Source organism: Eublepharis macularius, chromosome 11, assembly GCF_028583425.1.
Source record: "Eublepharis macularius isolate TG4126 chromosome 11, MPM_Emac_v1.0, whole genome shotgun sequence".
Taxonomy (NCBI): domain Eukaryota; kingdom Metazoa; phylum Chordata; class Lepidosauria; order Squamata; family Eublepharidae; genus Eublepharis; species Eublepharis macularius.
The window spans coordinates 67,169,338-67,188,593 of NC_072800.1; the positions used below are offsets into that span (position 1 = coordinate 67,169,338).

At 41.4% G+C, this 19,256-nt stretch overlaps 1 protein-coding gene across 2 annotated transcripts in view; it reads left to right on the plus strand.

Annotated features, from left to right (window-relative positions):
• Positions 1-19,256, plus strand: part of MALRD1 (MAM and LDL receptor class A domain containing 1) — a 349,934-nt gene that overhangs the window by 203,840 nt on the left and 126,838 nt on the right. For both annotated transcript variants that reach the window (XM_054992174.1, XM_054992175.1), the window contains exon 25: positions 12,453-12,633. In XM_054992174.1, coding sequence (XP_054848149.1) covers positions 12,453-12,633 — 181 coding nt within the window. The remainder of the gene's footprint in view (positions 1-12,452; positions 12,634-19,256) is intronic.

Here is a 19,256-nt window from a genome sequence, read left to right on the forward strand (position 1 = left end):
CTTGTCTGGATTTTTCTGTGTTCTAGTATTGCTGCATGTAAAACTTAAGGAAAAGCCAAGTCGTTCATAATCTGCCTCGAACTAGGGAACACTAGAAATAAATATCTGGGGGTTAAGATTTGCAGCAAGGACAGGGAGAGATTCATTATTTGGAAATTCTTTTTACCCAGCCACACATTCACAAATCGCTCATTCCAGGATTATATATACTCTCAGGGCTTGAGGGAGCCAAATTACTCACCCTCCATCTCATTTAACCCCCATCCCACCCCTCGTGGATATTCTTAGTTCAGGCCAGTTTCTTTCCATTTTTTTAATTGCAAGGATAGTTGTTTTAGTTCCTTTACATAGTCATATTTTTTGCATATCTACGGGGTAGGTAACCAAGTTATGATGCCAAGTTATAATGCTTGTTTGAAGGAAAAGTCCTTTCATTAGAGGAAGGATTTGTCCAACAGAAGATTCCTCACCTAGTGCAAGCAGACCACTGGATCCAATTCACTGTGCTTTCTTCAAAGATGAAAAAGTTAAACAATGAAATGTTCAGTTCTCCAAAGAGAATGAATACAAAATGTGGGTATGCATCCAACTAAACACTAGCAGAAGGTGCTAGTGATTATTTTCTGCTCCTCCTGCCCCAGGAATCTGTTTTAACTGCTGGGAACATTATTCCTGGGTCATGAAGACTGCATGAATGAACAGCCACACAGGTTAAGAGGCTGCAGTGAAGATGAGGAAAGGGGACAAAATTACTTTCTCCTCCTTTTTTGTCAGTCTCCCAAAGGAAAAGGGTAGAACTGTGAATCCACTCTTTTAGCCATGCCCATTTAGCCCCATCAATTTACTCAGCTGCTCCTCCTTATAAGTCCCACAACCCCAGGAATAATCTTTCCAAGAGTCAAAAGTAATTGCTGGGAGGAAGAACACAGTCTCCAGCAGCACCTTCTGATAACACTTGACTGGATACAAGCCAAAATGACTGAGCAATGAGATAACATTTAGAACAATCCTCTTGATAAAAATTCTACCCAATTATCAAGCTCATTTTCATGCAAGTAAATTCCATCCATTTCAGTCTAACCTTTTCCTGCCAGTTAGTGACTTTTTTTCTCTTTTATGTATGGGATGTTGTGGGATTAAAGCTTTACACATTGAACATTTTTTTCCCTTTAAGACTCTTGTACAGGTTTTTTAAAATCCTGCAGAGAAGTCCAAAATATCTTTGTTATCATCCGGAAACTTGCTGTGCTTTACAGTTCTTTCCATTCCTTCCATCTATCTAACAATCACAGTTTCATTTCCTGCTTGCTCTAAAGATGTTATCAAGTGCGTACGGAGCAAGGAAGCTACTGAAAAACTTTTGTCAGCATAGAGGTAGAAGGGGAGAAATCCAACGTAGAAGCAAATAATGGTATTCAAGGAATATCCTTCTCACCTCACCCCTGTCCTCCACTTGTAAATGAAATGTGTCTTGATTGAAGAATTTATCAGAGTGCAGTGTGTGCATGCACTAGGATTACAATCTCTTTAAAGCATGTCTTTTATTTAGAATATCTGGAAAGAATTTGAGTTTGTTTCCAATCCTTTATAACCGTGACCTCATAAATAATTATAGTCAGTTCTATCTAGAGAAAGTAATATGACAAAGAATATCTAACGTAATAAAACACGATTCCCTCTATTGCCTGTAGCTAGAAGCAGAATGCTTATGAATTAAATGTCAATCTCTCTTTCCAGGAACCAAAGCAAGGTTCTTTCTTGTTAAGTTTCTAGCCCTGATCCTGGTCATTCTCTTTTATTTAAATCTGCAGTTCACTCATTCATTCTCACTACTCCGAAATTTGTGATTTCTTTCTCTTTATGCTTGAAATGTTTCATATGATGAAATTCATACACAGAGGTCCCCCTCCCACCATGTAAGTAAAGCTTCATTATATGAACACACTGATTTCTTACAACATGCAATGCAGAACAAAAATATTCCTTTAAATGAAAATCTTCATTGCTTTCATTCTCTGTGAATTCTACATATGAATTGTCATGACTAGTTTGTAAGAATAAGATGTGCTTTATGTGTCTCTTCTTTGAAAATTTTTGGAGTGCTCAGTGGTTAGTTTATACAGTTTTTATGTGCCTGGGTTGTTTTTAATTCCCTAAATAAATGAGTATAATAAGCGTAACTACCTTGCTTGCATTTTTATCTCACCGTTCTCCCAAGGAGCTCCCAAGGAGGGGAGGGCTTCTCCTCTCATTCATGTTTTCTTCACAAACTTCCTATGGTGTTGACAATGTTGAGAGGGATTCTCCTCAGGTCTCCCAGTCAGCTTCATGACCAAATATATATTTGAACATGGGCCTTTCCAGTTCTAGTACAATACTGTAACCGTTATATGACACTGGTTCTTGTTTGAAAGACAGTTATAAATAGGAATGATTTTGTGTCTAAGTCCTGAGGTAAGAGAACTAGATCTCTGTAGCCCAAATCCACTGAATAATTTATTTAAAAGGATTTTCAAAAACCACAACATCAGTAATATATGAGTAAAATTTTAAAAGGCAAGCTGAAATTAATCTCTCTCACCGTGTGAAAATTGAGTATGACTTGGAATGAGTGGATATTTCACCTAATGCCACAAGAGGGAGTCTTATCTTCCACTTTGGAATATAGTTTTCTTTGACAGATGATGTCCATTAAAACTAGATATTTAAATAAAGCAGTACAAAAATTTGAATATTCTGTTTTTTTCTCCATAATATGTCTGCATACCTGAAGACTGAGAGCTAGAATTATTACAGTAGTAAAGATCCTTGTTGATCCTCATGAGTCAACTAGTGCCACTAGTGGTGGTAGCCCCAGACCCTCATGAGATGCACCTCTTGTGCGAATAATTCCTGATTAATGCTTCACTTACCATTACTGGGGAAGCTGACATCGACAAGCATCCTTAGAAGTGAAACACCACACCATAACACAAAGTCACGCCAGTAGAGAACAACAGTATGTTTGTAGACAGTGCAGACCACCAACCAATGCTGCTGTGCATCCTCTACTCATTTAATTAGGTTGGAACTTTCCACTGAACTGGGAAGAGATGCGTAGCAACTGGAGGAACTGTGTCCCTCGATTTTTCAGTATCCTAACGTGCTTAAATACTAGCCTAAGGCAGTCTATTAAGGCTGCTACAATTCAAAAATGATCAAACATGATTATTATGGATCCAGAGGAGTTAGCCATGTTAGTCTGTAGTAGCAAAATCAAAAAGAGTCCAGCAGCACCTTTAAGACTAACCAATTTTATTGTAGCATAAGCTTTCGAGAATCACAGTTCTCTTCGTCAGATGCATGGAGGGCAAAAAGAGAAACTGTCCAGTTTCTCTTTTTGCCCTCCATGCATCTGACGAAGAGAACTGTGATTCTCGAAAGCTTATGCTACAATAAAATTGGTTAGTCTTAAAGGTGCTGCTGGACTCTTTATGATTATTATGGTCACTCCCCACAGTTTAAAGATGGCTAATTGCCAAATGCATAACATTTTAAAAAATCAGAACTCTGTTTTTTATACACTAACCTATAACTTAAAACTGATGTTCCAATTTTTTTTAAAAAAAATATCACTGCGTGGATAAGGATGATGCAACAAAAGGATAGTGCAACAAAAAAAGACAAAAACAATAGAATTTTGCCTGTTTACAGTCACCATTGGCCAATTCCACAGTAGTTTTCAACATTATATTGATATATAAATGACTGCCCTAATCCGTTCACATTAGTTAAACAAAATTTCATTAGCATTTCTCATGCCTTTTATGAGTTTTTACTCCAACACCAATTTGCTCTACCTCATCACAATCAGATAACCTCAAGTCTCAGAGCTGCTATTGTTCAGAAGGGAAACATGGAAATGATTATTGGCAAAGCTAAAGCTATAAGTTCAAGCTGTGATAGCTATGCATAGAACCTATTGACTGATGGCAAGTCTTAATCCTTAACTGAATGAGACCTTGGTACCAAGCTAAGCATCTTTGCTCTTGTGTAGTAGCTGCTTCTGGGACACGGACAAGTCTTGCTTTGATAATAAGTGACAAATACTTTTCAGCAGTAGGCAGCAGCTTTTGCAGTTGTACAGTCTACAAAATAATCTTCTCAATTAATGAAAAAGAGATATATATCTAGTGGGGTCATGGTTGATCATTAAATTGTTACCTACTTGTAAACCATAGAATCACTCACAGCTGATCCCCCCCACACTTGTGACTGTACGATCAGATGTATCCTTTAAATGACAGTGCATACGTTGCTTGCTTTTTGCACCTGCAGAGTCAGTAACATCTATTCAGAAGTGATAACTGCATGCAAGATTAGCTAGGTCCATGGGCAAACATACAAAGACATCTGAGACGTCGCAACTCAAACATCTCAAAACAGATCCCCCCCCCTGCACCTATGTACCTTTTAATGGAGGCAACTACAACAGATAGGCCAGTAGCTGCAAGAAAGTAATTGTGTGAGACACATCTGAATTAGTTTGGACATGTCTGAACAGCTCAGCCAAGATAGGCTCCCTTATCCGAAATGGTTAACTGGATGAAAGCTGGTTGATTGAGTATCTTTGCTACAGTTTATGGGTTCCTTCCTGGATTAGAGAACCTTAAAATGTTAACATTTATAGTGGAATTTCCCTTCCAACTTGGGTATCCCAAGTTGTTATGTGTGAGAGCGGATGAGGATTGTATGGATTGCACTGGCAATTGTTTACAGTTTTGAGAAGCCTCCAATGAACAGTAACCTGTGAAGGTCACGGCCGAATACAGTGCAGTAGAATGGTCAAAGGCCAAGTGAATATTTTTCATTTTATTCTCCACATACTTTTGAGCTTTGAGGGGGGGGGGTAAACAAACATAATGCAAAAGAAGAAAAGGCCCCTATGAAGCTCATGGATCCTTTCTGGTTTTGGAAAGAAATATACGCTGGGTTTAGAGATAATAACTCATAGGAGTCCAGATGGCTGATAAAGGGCAAGTGGTGATCTTGTATTTTCGGACTTGCTTGTTTTGTGGAGGAGAATGAATGGAAGATCGTTTTCTATTACTTATTCTTTCAGTATGTCAATTGCTGTAAATAGCTCAAAATCATTCCCTTGCAATACTGACAGAGGATCAAAGAAATTGTATGTTAATCTGTCATATCTGTCTGCAGGTTATTGATTTTTTTCTTAGGAAAAGAACAAAAATACAAAGGATTAAAAGATGTACCCTTATGTTTTTCTATGATTGTATTGAAATTTTATTTTTAATTTCAGCTTAATATCTTAGCATAGAGAAAAACTTGGTTTCTGTCAAAAGCCATGCACACTACTCCCACACTGCTCCCAAAGTTTGGATAAGCTGGTTGTAATTGGTATATTACCATTTTCCATTTCAGTGCCTGCAACAGAAACAACAGTATTTGATGGATGAATGATATCAGTTCTGCCATCTTTAATAAATATTTTTTCATCTAAAAGCATCTTGTTATAAACAAGGTACAAATTCTGGTTTCTGGATAAGCATCAATAAATGAGCTGTCGAAAAACTTACCTATAATTAGGCCTGTCTTTTATGCAATAGGTGATTGGTTGAATTAAGCAATTCTTTGATCAGGTGATTAGCACCCTCATTATATGATTGTCTGCCAACAAGGTGGTTGGTGTCTGGGCACAGAACAGAGAGAAGCAACATGAATGAGGCAGAACACAATCCCAGAATGAGGCAAAAACCAAAGAACTGGGTATAATTAAAATGTAGCCAGTCATGCTCTGCCCTCCCCCCTTCAAACCAATTCTTTAAGAAAATGTACTGAATATATATATCAGTTAAAAGTAGTAAGCTTTAATGTTTAAATATTTTAATATTTAATATAAATAATGTTTATTTTCCCTTTTATTTAATGTTATGAATTTGCGCTTATGAATTTTGCAAAAAGAAAAGCTGATGCAGTGTGGGCTCTTTAAGTAATTCTCACTGGATTTTTAACTTGAGATGACATATTCAAAAGGTTTGTTTATATAACAGGTCAAAATGCCCTCCAGTGATAGACTGGTCCCATCTAATTGTGTCAATGGGCTACACTGCAAGAAATAAGCCAAGAATAAATATAAATGATTCTGCCGTGTTTTTGTTCCTAATACTCCTCTGCTAGTGTAACATACCTAATTCACAAGTACCAGTAAATACTTAAATGGATCAATTTTCCATTCTAATTTACCTTTATTAATCTCCACTTCAGTTTAACCCCCTGCTTAATTCCCTAATCAACAGCTAGCACTTTACTACTTCCATAAAGTTAATCAGGCCTTTCTTATTAATAATGTTTTGTGATGATTTTTCACACCTAAGAGATTTCAAGGGAAGACTGAATGTATGTATAGAGACAACTAAAGGATTAGATAAATTAAATACCTGAATTTTGCCCCAGGTCATATTTTGTCTAATATGATGCAGAACTAAGTCCAAAAGCTACAATACTTGCTGTGATGTACTTTTTATCAGTATAAAACTCATAAACCTTTCTTTCTAACTGTTCTCTGTGTTTCAGAATGCAAGGAATCTTTTTATTATATCATTTTGGTTGATGATTTGTTAGTAATGCTTTCATGGAACTGACATAAAAGGATTGCCAAATGCTTCATCCAGCAAGAGGCAGCAGCAGGAAGGGAGGATGATTGACAGGTCCCTTCCCCATTCTGTGGCTAGCCAGAGAGAGAAAGGCAGTTGGTGCTAGAATGATGAGCTGACAGTTGGTGCTAACAGAATGAGGGGTTTACAATTGGAGTGAAGAGTTAGGGAGTTGGAGCCAGGCATCTGACCAGAGAGGGTCAGACTGAAAGCCTTCTGTCTGAAGAAGAAAGAGAAAGGTGTACCCTTACTGTGATAACACAAAGTCTATGAAGCACTTTTTGTTCAAGTCCTAAAGTGGAACAGCCAGCCCTAAATTTTACTGAGACAAAAGAGATATGGAAACTTGTAGTTGGCCTAGGAAGTAGGAAGAAAAGAATCTCCCCTTCAGCCAAAGGAACAAGGTTATAGCTTGGATATAAATATAACTCCTGCCCAGTATCTGGAGAGGGTTTAGCTCAATGAGGTACCACGAGGTCTGCAGTAAAAGAGAGGGAGTGCTGTGGGTACATAAATTGGAGCACCTAATCTTTGAAGGGCTGAAAAAGGAGGAACTGCACTTCAAAGAAATCAAGTCTGATAACAGCAACCTCTCCTGTCTAAGCCAGCAAATATAATAAACTCAACCAGACCAAGTGTTTGTGCCTCATACAAGTGAAGTAATCTGTGTAAAAACCACCCACTTACTGAAGTTTTTAAATACCTGCCTACACTTCTACCTAGCCATAAATAAACCGCATGTTATCTTTTAAACTTCAATAAGTCTAGTGTGCCAGTTTCATTTCTAAGGGAAACATAACCCCCTGTTTTACCCTCTATGTAATCTTGGCTGGGTATCCTATATGTTCTTTAAGAGTAGGACAGTAAAGAAAGTTACAAGTTACAGGCACTAATGTGCTACTGAAGTCTTCCCAGCCCAGGAAACAGCTTTGTACACTTGGGGAGGAAAATTTTTCCCTCAAGGTAGGGGAAGGACAGTACCAGCTAGAGAAACAAAGGGTTTGCAACAGATGCATGTAGCCTAACTAGTTATCTAAGCTTTTACTTCTTCTGTGCAGCTCAATTCCACACCCCCCCTATACTCTGAGAGATAGGATTTTGCTGAATCTAGAAATTTTCGAAGTGGATGCAAGAGGAAAGGAGAAAATGGAAAAGGACAAGTCAGAGTGAGAAAGAATGTAGGGACTGCAAGACTGTGCTGTGGTTAAGTGTGCAGAAAAAGTTCTGGACAGAAATGCAGGAGAAATGAGAAAGTTAAAAGGCTATTGTATGGAACAAGGAAGCAAAATGGGTTCCTTTAGAGGAAAAAGGAGGGAAGAGTAAGCAATAAGAGAATGGGAAACCCAAGAGAAGAAAAAGGATAATTAAAGAATAGCAAAGGAATAGAATAAGCTGGGAGTGGGGCCTTCTCAGTACTTGCTCCAGATAGCTCCTGAAGTAAAGTAAAAGCTTTCCTATTTCAGTAGTCTTCAAGTTAATACCCTGAATTTTCATTTTATTTCTTTTGTTTGGTTCTTTTTTTTCCTTTGTTTTGTTTTACTTTATTCCATTTTTTGTTTGTTTGAGGCTGTTTGCAACTTGGACCAGCCCATAAATATTTCTACATAAAGTGCAGTAAGCAGGGTCCCATTGAAGGGATACTAAAGCAGCAGGCATGATAAATAAGAGGAAGGAGTGGCAGATGGGAGATTATTCATGGTAGATTTTATCCTTGAGACAAGGCAAGATTTTTACACCCAGGAAATCATGGGCAGCAGAGCAGAAATCGGAAGCAGCAAGGGTACATGTCAGCTTTCCCTGCCCAAGAAAAGAACTCCATTCCCAATGTGGACAGCAGTAGATATAAGGTTGCTTGTCTGCTGAGAAGCACTTTTTTAACAAGTAAGGACCACATAGACACCTAGGCTTTAGCCCTAAGAACAATTCCTTGGTACAAAGCCACATTGACTCTGATCTGGATGGCCCTGGCTAGCTCCATCTTGCCAGATCTTGGAAACTAAGCAGAGTCTGTCCTGGTTAGTACTTGGATGGGAAACTTCCAAGGAAGACCAGGGTTACTATGCAGAGGCAGGCAATGGCAAACCTTCTGTGTTCGTCTCGTCTTGAAAATCCAATGAGGTTCCCATGAGTTGGTTGTAACTTGATGGCACTTTACACACAAAAGGCACATAGAGTAACATGGAACTTACTTCCAAGTAGGATTGCTTCCATAACCTAAATTCTCATCTCCCTTGCAGCCTTTATCACTGTATAAGTAGACAGCATTTTACACATTTTAAGCAATTCATTTTAGACCTTTTAGTGTAGGAGGAGAGCAGTAGTAGATTATTATTATGTGCTGCATACACTGTCTGAGAACCATTTGTTACCTATTTTGTAAATCAGTGTTATTTTATTTCAATCAATTTTGGATTTTTTTCCTCTGTGGAAACTGACAAATCTCATTACCAGAGACGTCATAGAATGCACCCACACACTGTATGTTGTGTGTGTTTGGCATAGAATGTAGCAATGGTTTAGCTACAAACTGAGTTTAAGAGAAGCAACTACTTATTCAGTTCCAAGCCTCTTTAATTGTATTGGTAGTAGGCCAAAAAGTAGACTGACAGGTAATGAATAGATCTAGAGTATTCCAAGATAGCAAGGGTTCAGAAGTCTGTGTAGGCAAATTAGTTAGGTAAATTATAATTGATTTTCATTGGCACCCGTATCATTTGTATTGCTAAGCACCACAGAGCTTCCTGTTTATTTTATTTTACTGAAGCACACAGCAGAAAGTAAGGTAAAATCTACACATCCAGAAAGTCTGCACATGATCCCTGGAACTGGGAGCACAGAGATTATTCAAAATACTGTCACTAACAGCTGAACTGATTTATGGCCTAAGTACATGGTACAAGTGATATACATGATTAGATCTTACAGTTTTCCCCATTTTTTGTTTACTTTAACGCAGTGGCAGGAGCTCTGAATCTCTTCAGAGCAATAGCACTTTGGAGACTATGTTGAACTCTTTTCCCTGTGCGATTTTCCTGATTTAAATACCCTATTCAATATTCCCCACCACCACCCACAGGATTAACAATAGTGTTTGGAGTTCAATTTAGATCAGGAAAATGGCATGAGAAACAACATGAAATACTCTCCCCCCAAGCACCAGTTTCAATCAAATACAAATTCTGATTGGATTCTCCATAGCGGAATTAAAACAAAACATTGGGAAACCAATTTGTGGATCTCCAACATGACATGTAGTTTAATTTATAGATTTACATCTAAGCATGTCTATGGAGATGAATATTGAAAGCCAGTGCGTTGGAGAGGTTAGAGTGCCAGACTAGGGTCTCAGAGACCCAGGTCAGCCAAACCTACCTGACAGGGAGGAGGGGAGAATGATGTAAACTGCTTTGGGTCCCCACTGAGAGAAAGGCAGAGAATAAATGAAGTAAATAAATAAATAACCTATTGTGCTAGTTTAATCTTTTGAGCAATTTGATGCAAGTTTATCAAATCTTTCCAGTTGGTGTCACAACAGAAAATAGTCCTTAATTTCAAATCATGATTCCCAAATGGAGCTGGATCTCAGGTACTGGCACTGCTCATCTGCCTGGTGTGAGTGTATCTAAAGGTTGCCTTGACTATATGTTAACCATAAGGTTTGATCCAATAGAGTTGTTCTCATGGAACAGATCTTTTCTGTCTTTTTCCAGTTGCAATCCTCCATACTTCCCAAAAATGGCTCCTGGTGGTCAGGAGACTTTTAAAAATAATGTACTGCATGACATGAAGAGCTGCAATTGGTAACAACATGGTGAAAACAGCCTTCCTTGCATGAGCAGAAATTCTATTCTGTTCATGGAAAATGACCTTTGTATCCAATCCAGTCTGTGGCATGGAGGGCACCATTCTCATGTACCAAAGCATGTTTTTGTTATCTGGTAATGTATTTGAGGTTGCTAATTTATGCATAGTAAATTCCGGTGGGTTAGCTGTGTTACTATTGCCAAGCAATACAAACAGAGAGAGGCACGGGACAACTTCCACAACAATATATATATATATAACCGTGCCCGACTTACTAAGCAGCAAAATTGCTGTATGGCTAATTAGAATCAATGAAGAGGCTATGAAAACCATTCAATAAAGCATGTGATTATTCCAAACTGTTTCATACACATAGAAAATAATTTCATCTATCCAATCACTCAAGTATGTCACTCATATTGGGTACATAACATGTATTTTTACAGGAAGGAAATTTTTATATTGCAATGCCACTGAATATTTCCAATACAATAAATGTAATACAATAAATGTAACTGCTGACGGGTTGCCAGCAGGAGGTTCCCGTTCCGGACTCCCCTTTCTCGAAGCAGTTACCAAATTACCAGTTTTCTGGATGTAATATCTCAACAGTTAAATCAACCAGTCAATGTTTTTCTTGAGATTCAAAGTGCATAGCAATGGTTCGCACAATGGCGTTGTTACGATTGCAGCAAGAAGGAAAGATGAGTCCAGTGGCACCTTAAACATTAACAAATGTTGTGTAGTATAAGCATAATGAACTGTGAGTTGGTCTCGTTGAACTAAGCAGAACTTACTTCTGAGTAAATATGCCACGATTCTACTGTATAAGTATCACGCCACTAAAAAGTATCCTTTCTTCCTTACTGTGCATCTTACCTGAGAGAGAGGAGTCTTGTGCATTTGGTTTGCACCATGGTTCTCATTACAACTTTACCAGTGACCTTGGGTCAGTCACAGCTCTCTGAGCTCTCTCAGCCCCACCCACCTCACAGGGTGATTGTTGTGGGGTAATAATAACATACTTTGTAAACCACTCTGAGTGGGCATTAAGTTGTCCTGTAGGATGGTATATAAATTGAATGTTGTTATTTAGTGTGGGATGAGATAAAGTACACAAGCCCAAGTAACAGGGCTACACCCTGCGTGGACAAACCACCCACCTGACTTGCTGTGGTCCAGTCAAAAGGGTACTGCTTTTGTTGTCAGATGCTTAAAGATACATATTTGTATTCAAAAACTGTAACTAAACATTTTACTGAAAAGAAACAGCAGACTAGTCTGATGCTCAGGTCCAGATACTTTGCTATATCTCTAAAGAACAAGAAATGTTGACCAGGTTAGATTGGCTATTGGCTTTGAGAAACAATTTCAAGATAGGAAAAAGAAAGAAGGCTTTGCTTCATTTTACCTCCCGTGATGCTCCTTCAAAAGGGGAAGGTTATGGGGGGTTTGGCTCACCACCAGGGAGAGGGGATAACGTTGTATTGAGTCATATATGGAAGATATTAACAAAATCATAGATGTGAAATAAATAAATATGCTTCTAGCCTGAGGACTATTTTACCAATATCATTTTAGACTGCTTTCATTTTACGTGCTGTTATGACCTGGATTGCTTTTATTGACTGTTTTATTGACATTTTTAAAATTTACTTGAATAGTTTTATTGACTTGTTTTATTGATATGATTTGTTTGTACTGGGAGGAAAGACGTATGACTTGTTTGATTTCTCTGCCAAGCACTCTTACAATGCAAATCCTAAGCAGAGTGACATCTTTCTAAACCCACTGAAGTCAATGAGTTTAGGTATAACTCTGTTTAGGATTGCACTGCTAGTATCTTAGGTGCTAAAGCACTTTTTTACTATTACAATTCCTTGGTTCTATTACACATTCTCCCAACTACATCTCACATATACAGCAGGTAGTATTTTAGCATTCTAAGTTTAATAAACACCCTGTATTTATTCTCACTCCTTTTCTAATCTTTAGGTTGAGCATGACCTGATAAAGGTATGGAGTGATTCTGGAAATTATGGTGGCCAATGGAAAAGAGCAGAAATACAACTGGGAAAACTGAGGAATTTTGAAGTCATATTTGAAGGCGTTCGAGCCAAAGATCTTGGAGGAGGCGCAGCAATAGATGACATCGAATATAAGAACTGCAGCACAAGTAAGATTCTAAGGATTGTGCTCCATTTCAAAACATTGCTTAAGCTTGCAGTTTTGACAGGGGCCTTGCTAATTAAGAAGGTTCTTTCACAAGTGCTTTAGCTTAAAAAATGGGGCATTCGGGAGCAGGCCTGAAAAATAAATGCTATAGGAATAAATCCTGGATAGCTCAAGTCCTTTCTTGGCTCTTTCAGCCAATGATAATGAAATGAGAGAGGATGCATCATGAGTAGAGGACAAACTAAAAGAGAGACAAAGAAGCCAAGAAAGCTTTACATGACAGCAAAGAAAACTTAAGACTGTTTAAAAAAAACTGCTTAAGAAAACTCTACATGACAGCAAATTAATGCTTGATTGACATATGCAAGCAAATGTGGTGGCAGAATGGAGTGCTTGTATAGGATTCCATCCATGGTTAGATTCCAATTTTGAATGCTTCCTTCGCATTAAAAAAAAGTCCTGTAAATAGAAAATGAACTCAGCAGCAAGAAATGTTCTTCCCCCTCTCTTTGCTTTCTGTGTTGCTTTTCTATTTGCTGCAAGTTTTGAATACAGGGAAGCATTTCAAAATATGATCTTCCATCTGGAAGTAGTACTTTTCACTCTGCTTCCTCAGACTTTATCACAACCATCTTCTTGCATGTATAAATCAGATAGGAATCAAAAGTATAAAGACATTTATTTTGTATTGCTGCAATTTGTTGGCTTGGCTCATGTGTAGGACAGAGGGCTAATGATTCCATGCGGGCTGCTGCTGCATGCAGCCCCCATCCTGGCCACCCCCAGCACATGGTGGAGAGGTGAATGGGGTGGGATGCACGGTCTCACCAGTGTGTGGGAGGGGGCCTGGCCAGTGCATGTGGCATGCACACACCCACCGGGGGGGGGGTCCCCATCCTGAGGGGTTCTTCTCTTTACCAGAGAAAGTGAATATCTGAAGGTGGCTGCCCATCAATCCCCTGTTCCGACCAGGACCGTTAGCCCACAGAATACCAAAGGGAAAAAAAGATGGTGGGTGGGCTGAGGCCCTCCCCAGGATAGGTTCTTCCATGTGTAATTCCAGTCTGGGGAGGTGGGAGCATGTGAGTGGTTCGGCAGGCACATGCCAGCTCCCTAGTGGTACTTCCAGGATTAGCAGTTTCAGTCAGAATGGCCTGGATAGCCCAAAGTCTGCCTGAGCTGGATGAGCCGCCCGTTTGCAACCCCCTCCCCCATCCACTGTCTCTAGGGTGGCTTCATGGTCGCAACAACCAGCCCATCCACTTCGACACAGGGATGCTGGCCAGCAGTTGCAGGGGCTCTAGGGTGGCTGTGGCAACTGCCGGAGTGTGATTTCTGCAGGCACCTCCCTGGTGAGGCATGATCAAGATTGGTTCTTGCCTGGATGGCCCCTCATCTTAATATGGAGGTCCTTTGTGGTGGCAGGAGAAGCAGGGGAGGTGAGCAGACCACTCCCTCACACCCACATGGGCACGGATGAGTGGGAATGGCCAGCCGTGTCCAGCAGGCCACACGATGCCAGGATGGGAAGGTGTCACCAGACTGCAGGTGCCATGGCTGGGGTGAGATGGAAGTGTCAACAGGCAGCAGGGATCACAACCCACGCATTGTCTGTGTCTTTGCTTGTCACTCACACGCCTGTCCTGAGGGAAGCTCCACAAAGCCAGCTGGGTGACCTTGGGCGAGTCACAGTTCTCTTGAGCTCTCTTAGCCCCACCCACCTCACAGGGTGATTGTTGTGGGGTAATAATAACACTTTGTAAACCGCTCTGAGTGGGCATTAAGTTGTCCTGAAGGGCGGTATATAAATCGAATGTTATTATTATTATGTTATTATTGGGGGATGCTGGGTGGGGTTGTCAGGGGAACAGCTGTGCTAGCATTTTCAGCAGTGGCCATGTCATACCTCCCTGGGCTCGGCCACCAGCATAGCCACCATGGGAGTCCTTAGGGAGCAGATGAGTGGTGCCACAGGTATGTGAGTGCAGCGGCACATGGCGGGCCTCAGGATTGCACTGCCAATTTACCAAAGGCTCCAAGTCTCATTTGGTGTTATATCTATCAGCTTATTTGTAGATTTCTATTTAGCAGTAGAAACGGTCCCTTTACCTCTGTCCCTGTTGTACCAGTATCATATACAGATACCCTAATTTTACACTTCTATCACATTAATCAGCTTCCTTGCCATTTCTGTACCTGACAAACAGCAGAGCTGGAAATTCATATTGTCTGATACAAAGAGAATTACATTTTGACAAATCTGTGCTGTAGCTTGGATTCACATTCTCTTGATATTTTAGCCAACAAAGACTTGCTTATTGTGGGACCCACCTTGCTAGGCTGTGATACTGCAAGCCAGAATTCTCTATGAGTCAACATAATTTGTTAAGTCTGGTCTGTGTCAGAGTCGATGCATGTCTTCAGATTAGATCTGGCTTTCTACATGACACATGTGGCTGGGTAAAATTCCCTACAGCTTTTGAATCGAAAGTGCACAATATTTGATACGACTTCTAGCTTCTGCCTGAGGAAATGCTTTATCTAGGTTTTACTAGAGACAACTGTCAAGGTCATCTACAGCCATAAACTTTACTGATGAACATGTTGATAGAATGTCACTGTATAAGTGAGTATATGGCAAAGCATGCTGATACTATGAAGTCTGAAAATGAAGTAAAATTCTTGCCAGAGTCCTTTTAAAATTATGTGTTATGCTTCATTGGCCATGGACTGAATTTCACTTCTAATAAGTGTTTCTGAAGTTGTGCTTAAAATCCATCTTAAATTTTCTCACGGGAGAAGACTTCTTGACAGTACCACTTGTCTAAAAGGGTTTTAAAGTAATGACAGTCTGCATTATAGTAATGTGTAAAAAGAAACTCCACCATTGTTTTCTTATAGCTCAATGATTGTGAGCCAATGTAATGTAATGTCTAAAATGTTGGACTTAAGCTAGGGAAACTGCAGTCCAAGTTCCCTTTTATGTCTGAATTACAGGATGTATTACAGGATGTCTGTCATTGGCTACATTCAAGTGTCAGAACTAGATGTAAAAAAAATGTGCTTAGTCACAATAAATGTGATAAGACACCCATATTTAGTAGGGGGAATTTGCACGTACTGAAGCCAGAATATATGTGCATTGCCCTAATCACACAAAATGGTGACTGCGCATAAGAGGAATATTCATGGTGTGCACTGGAAAAAATATCATTTTAATTCCATATCATAATCTAAGAAAGGGAATATGTACTGTATTGGTTTTAAGAATTCTGGAGAACGTTATTGTTGTATCATGAAGACTCACCAGATCCCATTTCCATTGAGATCAGATCAGATGTCTGCTCAAGGTTTTCCATGTGGGGAAAATGACAGATTTTCCTGAGAGGATTTCCCCTCCACTAAGTGGTATCAGAATAGCAGGAAAACTATTGTGCCCTCTCTTCTAAAAAAATCCCCAATGAATTGGACAAAGGGGTCTGATTTTACAGCTCTTTTAACAAGGTACCCCCAGCCATCATCTCTGTATAGTGGGAAAAGGCATAGAAATGGCTGCCAGTTTTCTGGAGTGACTTTTTTAAAACCAGAGTTTGAACTTATTCAGGTTTAACAGCCCATATAGACAAAATTTAAGTATTAAAAATAACAGTAAAACTATGGGGCAGGCAAGCCAGCCTGCCTGCCATGAGTGTGAATGCATGTCTACTGGGGGGAGGGATGGGCTTTCTTCCTGTAGTGTGGCTTCCTTCACTATGCCTGTGCATTGCTAAGAGACCTTATCAGTGCAGCTGGTAGTGTGTGGGAACCAGAAATGGGAACTTCGGCTGGGCATCTCTTGCAGAACTTTTGCTGACTTCAACTGACTTGTTTGAACTGGGGGAGGGGAACTGGAGTATAACCTCTTGGGAAAGACTGTACTTCAGCATTCTGGGTAATCTCTATGTATCAGTGCACTTCTAGGGAGTTTTATCTGAATAAAGACCTTTTTAACTCATACCACTGTGCTGGATGAAATAGAGAGTCTGAAAGAATCCCCTACCCAGGCCTGACATTTTGCCCAGAATCCTTCAGTCTTTGGAACCAGGGGAAGCTGGTGAGATTCCCTACCTGCAGTATGGCAGCTGAAGGGCAACAACAGATCTCCTATGAACCCAGAGGACCTTTCTCAAGATCCTGTGGAAGTTCCGAAGCTCAGGACTAGCTTGGCAGAGCACGGGGCCGGTGTGATTCCCAAGAGAGGAGCCAGGGTCCTACACTGGCTGAGTGCAATGCCCCAAGGATGGCTGTTGCATCCCTTGTACTAAAGGATGAGGGACCATAGGGAGCGACGCTGAGCGTAACTGTTCCAATCCAGCTTGGGAGGAGGAACGGGAGCTCCAGAGAACCCAGGAGGGGACCTGGAGGGTGAGGAGTGGCTGTTTGGATTGGCACCTCTGTGGGAGACCCAGACAGAGGACATCAAGGAGGGAGACCTTGCCACGACAGAGGACCAGGGCTTGGGTGCAGATATTGAGGATGGAGAGCCCCAAGATCTGACTGGAGTGTCCAATGTACAGCAGATATGCAAAGAGATGGAGGAGGTCAAGCAAACAATGCTGGAAATTATGGATGGAATGTGCAAACTGTACTTAGACACGTTCACCCACAGATGTAGGAGGGGCACACTGGTGAGGCCTCTTGACCAAGGGAGACCCCAGGTGGAGTAGTACCTGTTCCTCCAGTGGGCTGAGCACCACTGGTCCGCCCAAGACCACATGCAAGAGGGACGAGGGTCCCCCAGGATTGGAACCTACCACCCCTGACCTGGCATAAATTGGAAGCCTGTTTTGATGGAGATCCCAAGGAATTGGGTTACTTCTTGGTGAAATTAGGGGAGGGAGTGGGGCCACATGTTCCCAGATGAACGGAGCCAAGTAAGCTACATCGGGTCATGGCTAGGAGGTGTGGCAGCTAAATGGTATGTGACTTTATACTCAATGCAGGCCCCAGAACTGGGGAACGTGGATGTGTTTATCCAGGCACTTAAGGAGCAGCACAAGGACCCTCTCAAGGAGGAGAGGGTGCCTGAGATGGATAAGACAGGGCAACCGTCTAGTCCGAGAGTACACAGCAGAGTTCCTAGAGTATGCAGCAAAACTGAGAGATTGGATAGAGGGTGTGAAGATAGAGTTTTTCCAGGCTGGCCTGAACCCTGAGCTGGTGGCCAAAGCGATGGTACAAGGTGACCCTTGAACCCTCCTGGGCTGGATCCAACTGGCTTGTGAGACTGAAAATCAAGAACAAATAGTGAAGTTGCTGAAGTTGCAGCATCAAACTGGTCAGCGGAAAGGACTGGCAGATGCCTGACCCTGGGACCTAGGGAGGCCATGAGCCAACATTCCCATGAGAGAGAGAGATCGGAGAATGAGACAAGGGCTGTGCCGAGATGCAGGGAAGTGGGCCACTTTGCCACCGAGTGTCCAGGTGAGTGTAAGAGCTGATTGGAGTTGGAGCCGAAGCCGAGGAGGCTACCAGAAAGGCACTCGATGGGGCAACCCACACCAACTTCCAGGAAGGAAGCCACTGCAGCAACTGCAGTGCCAGAGGAAAGAAGGGACACCATGAGTGCCCTTGTCAGACAATGAAGAGGAGCCAAAATCGCCAATGGGAAATGATGGAGACCTGCTGTGAAGGGCACCAGCTGGCAGGTCACAGAAGTCCCGGTGCTGCAAAGAGTGAGACCTAAGGGGGTGTTGTTTTTCATAGTAGTCACCCTGTTAAACCCATGGAGGGGGACGAACATCAGGGTAAGGGCCTTGATTGACTCGGGGTGCAGCAGAGACTTGATTGCCCCTGCACTCGTGACAAGGTTGGGGCTGGAGGTGTCGAAGCTACCTGAGCCCCTAGCCTCTGGACAGATGAACGGTATGGTGATGAAGGGGACCCCCTAGTTACTAAACAGAGACCACCCCAGTGGGAAGGGGGGGCATTGAGAGGAAAGGACTTTTGTGGTCAGCCCCACCACCAAGTTTCCCCTACTGTTAGGAGTAAGGTGGCTGTGGGCCCACAACCCCTACATGAGGTGGAAGGCCAGGGAGCTGTGTTTTCCTTCTGAAGCTTGCCAAAAACATGTCTGGGACATCAACTGGGGTCAAAATCCTCCCCCCTTCCCCGAGACTGTGTGTTTAACTATGGAGGAGAGGGAGAGCATTCCTCCAGAGCACCAGGACTTAAGCCAAGTGTTTGAAGAGGAGGGGGTGGATGAATTACCTCCTCATAGAGCTACAGACTGTGCGATCGAGCTGATCCCAGGGACTAAATTACCAAAGGGGAAAATTTACTTGATAAGCCCAGGAGAAAGAGTGGAATCGCATAAGTTCATTGATAAAAACCTGGCGCGAACTTTCATCCGGCCAGCTAGCTCCCCCTGTGCTGCCCCGTGCTGCTCAGAAAGAAAAAGGACAAGGCTAGCGATTATGCACAGACTATAGAGGAATCAATGCAGTCTCGATGTCAAACACCTACCCCATCCCATTGATCAGAGACTTATTTGAGGTAGTGGCTCAAGGGAAAATATTCACAAAGCTGGACCTCCAAAATGCCTATTTCCACATAAGAATAAAGGAGGTGGACTAGGGGAAAACT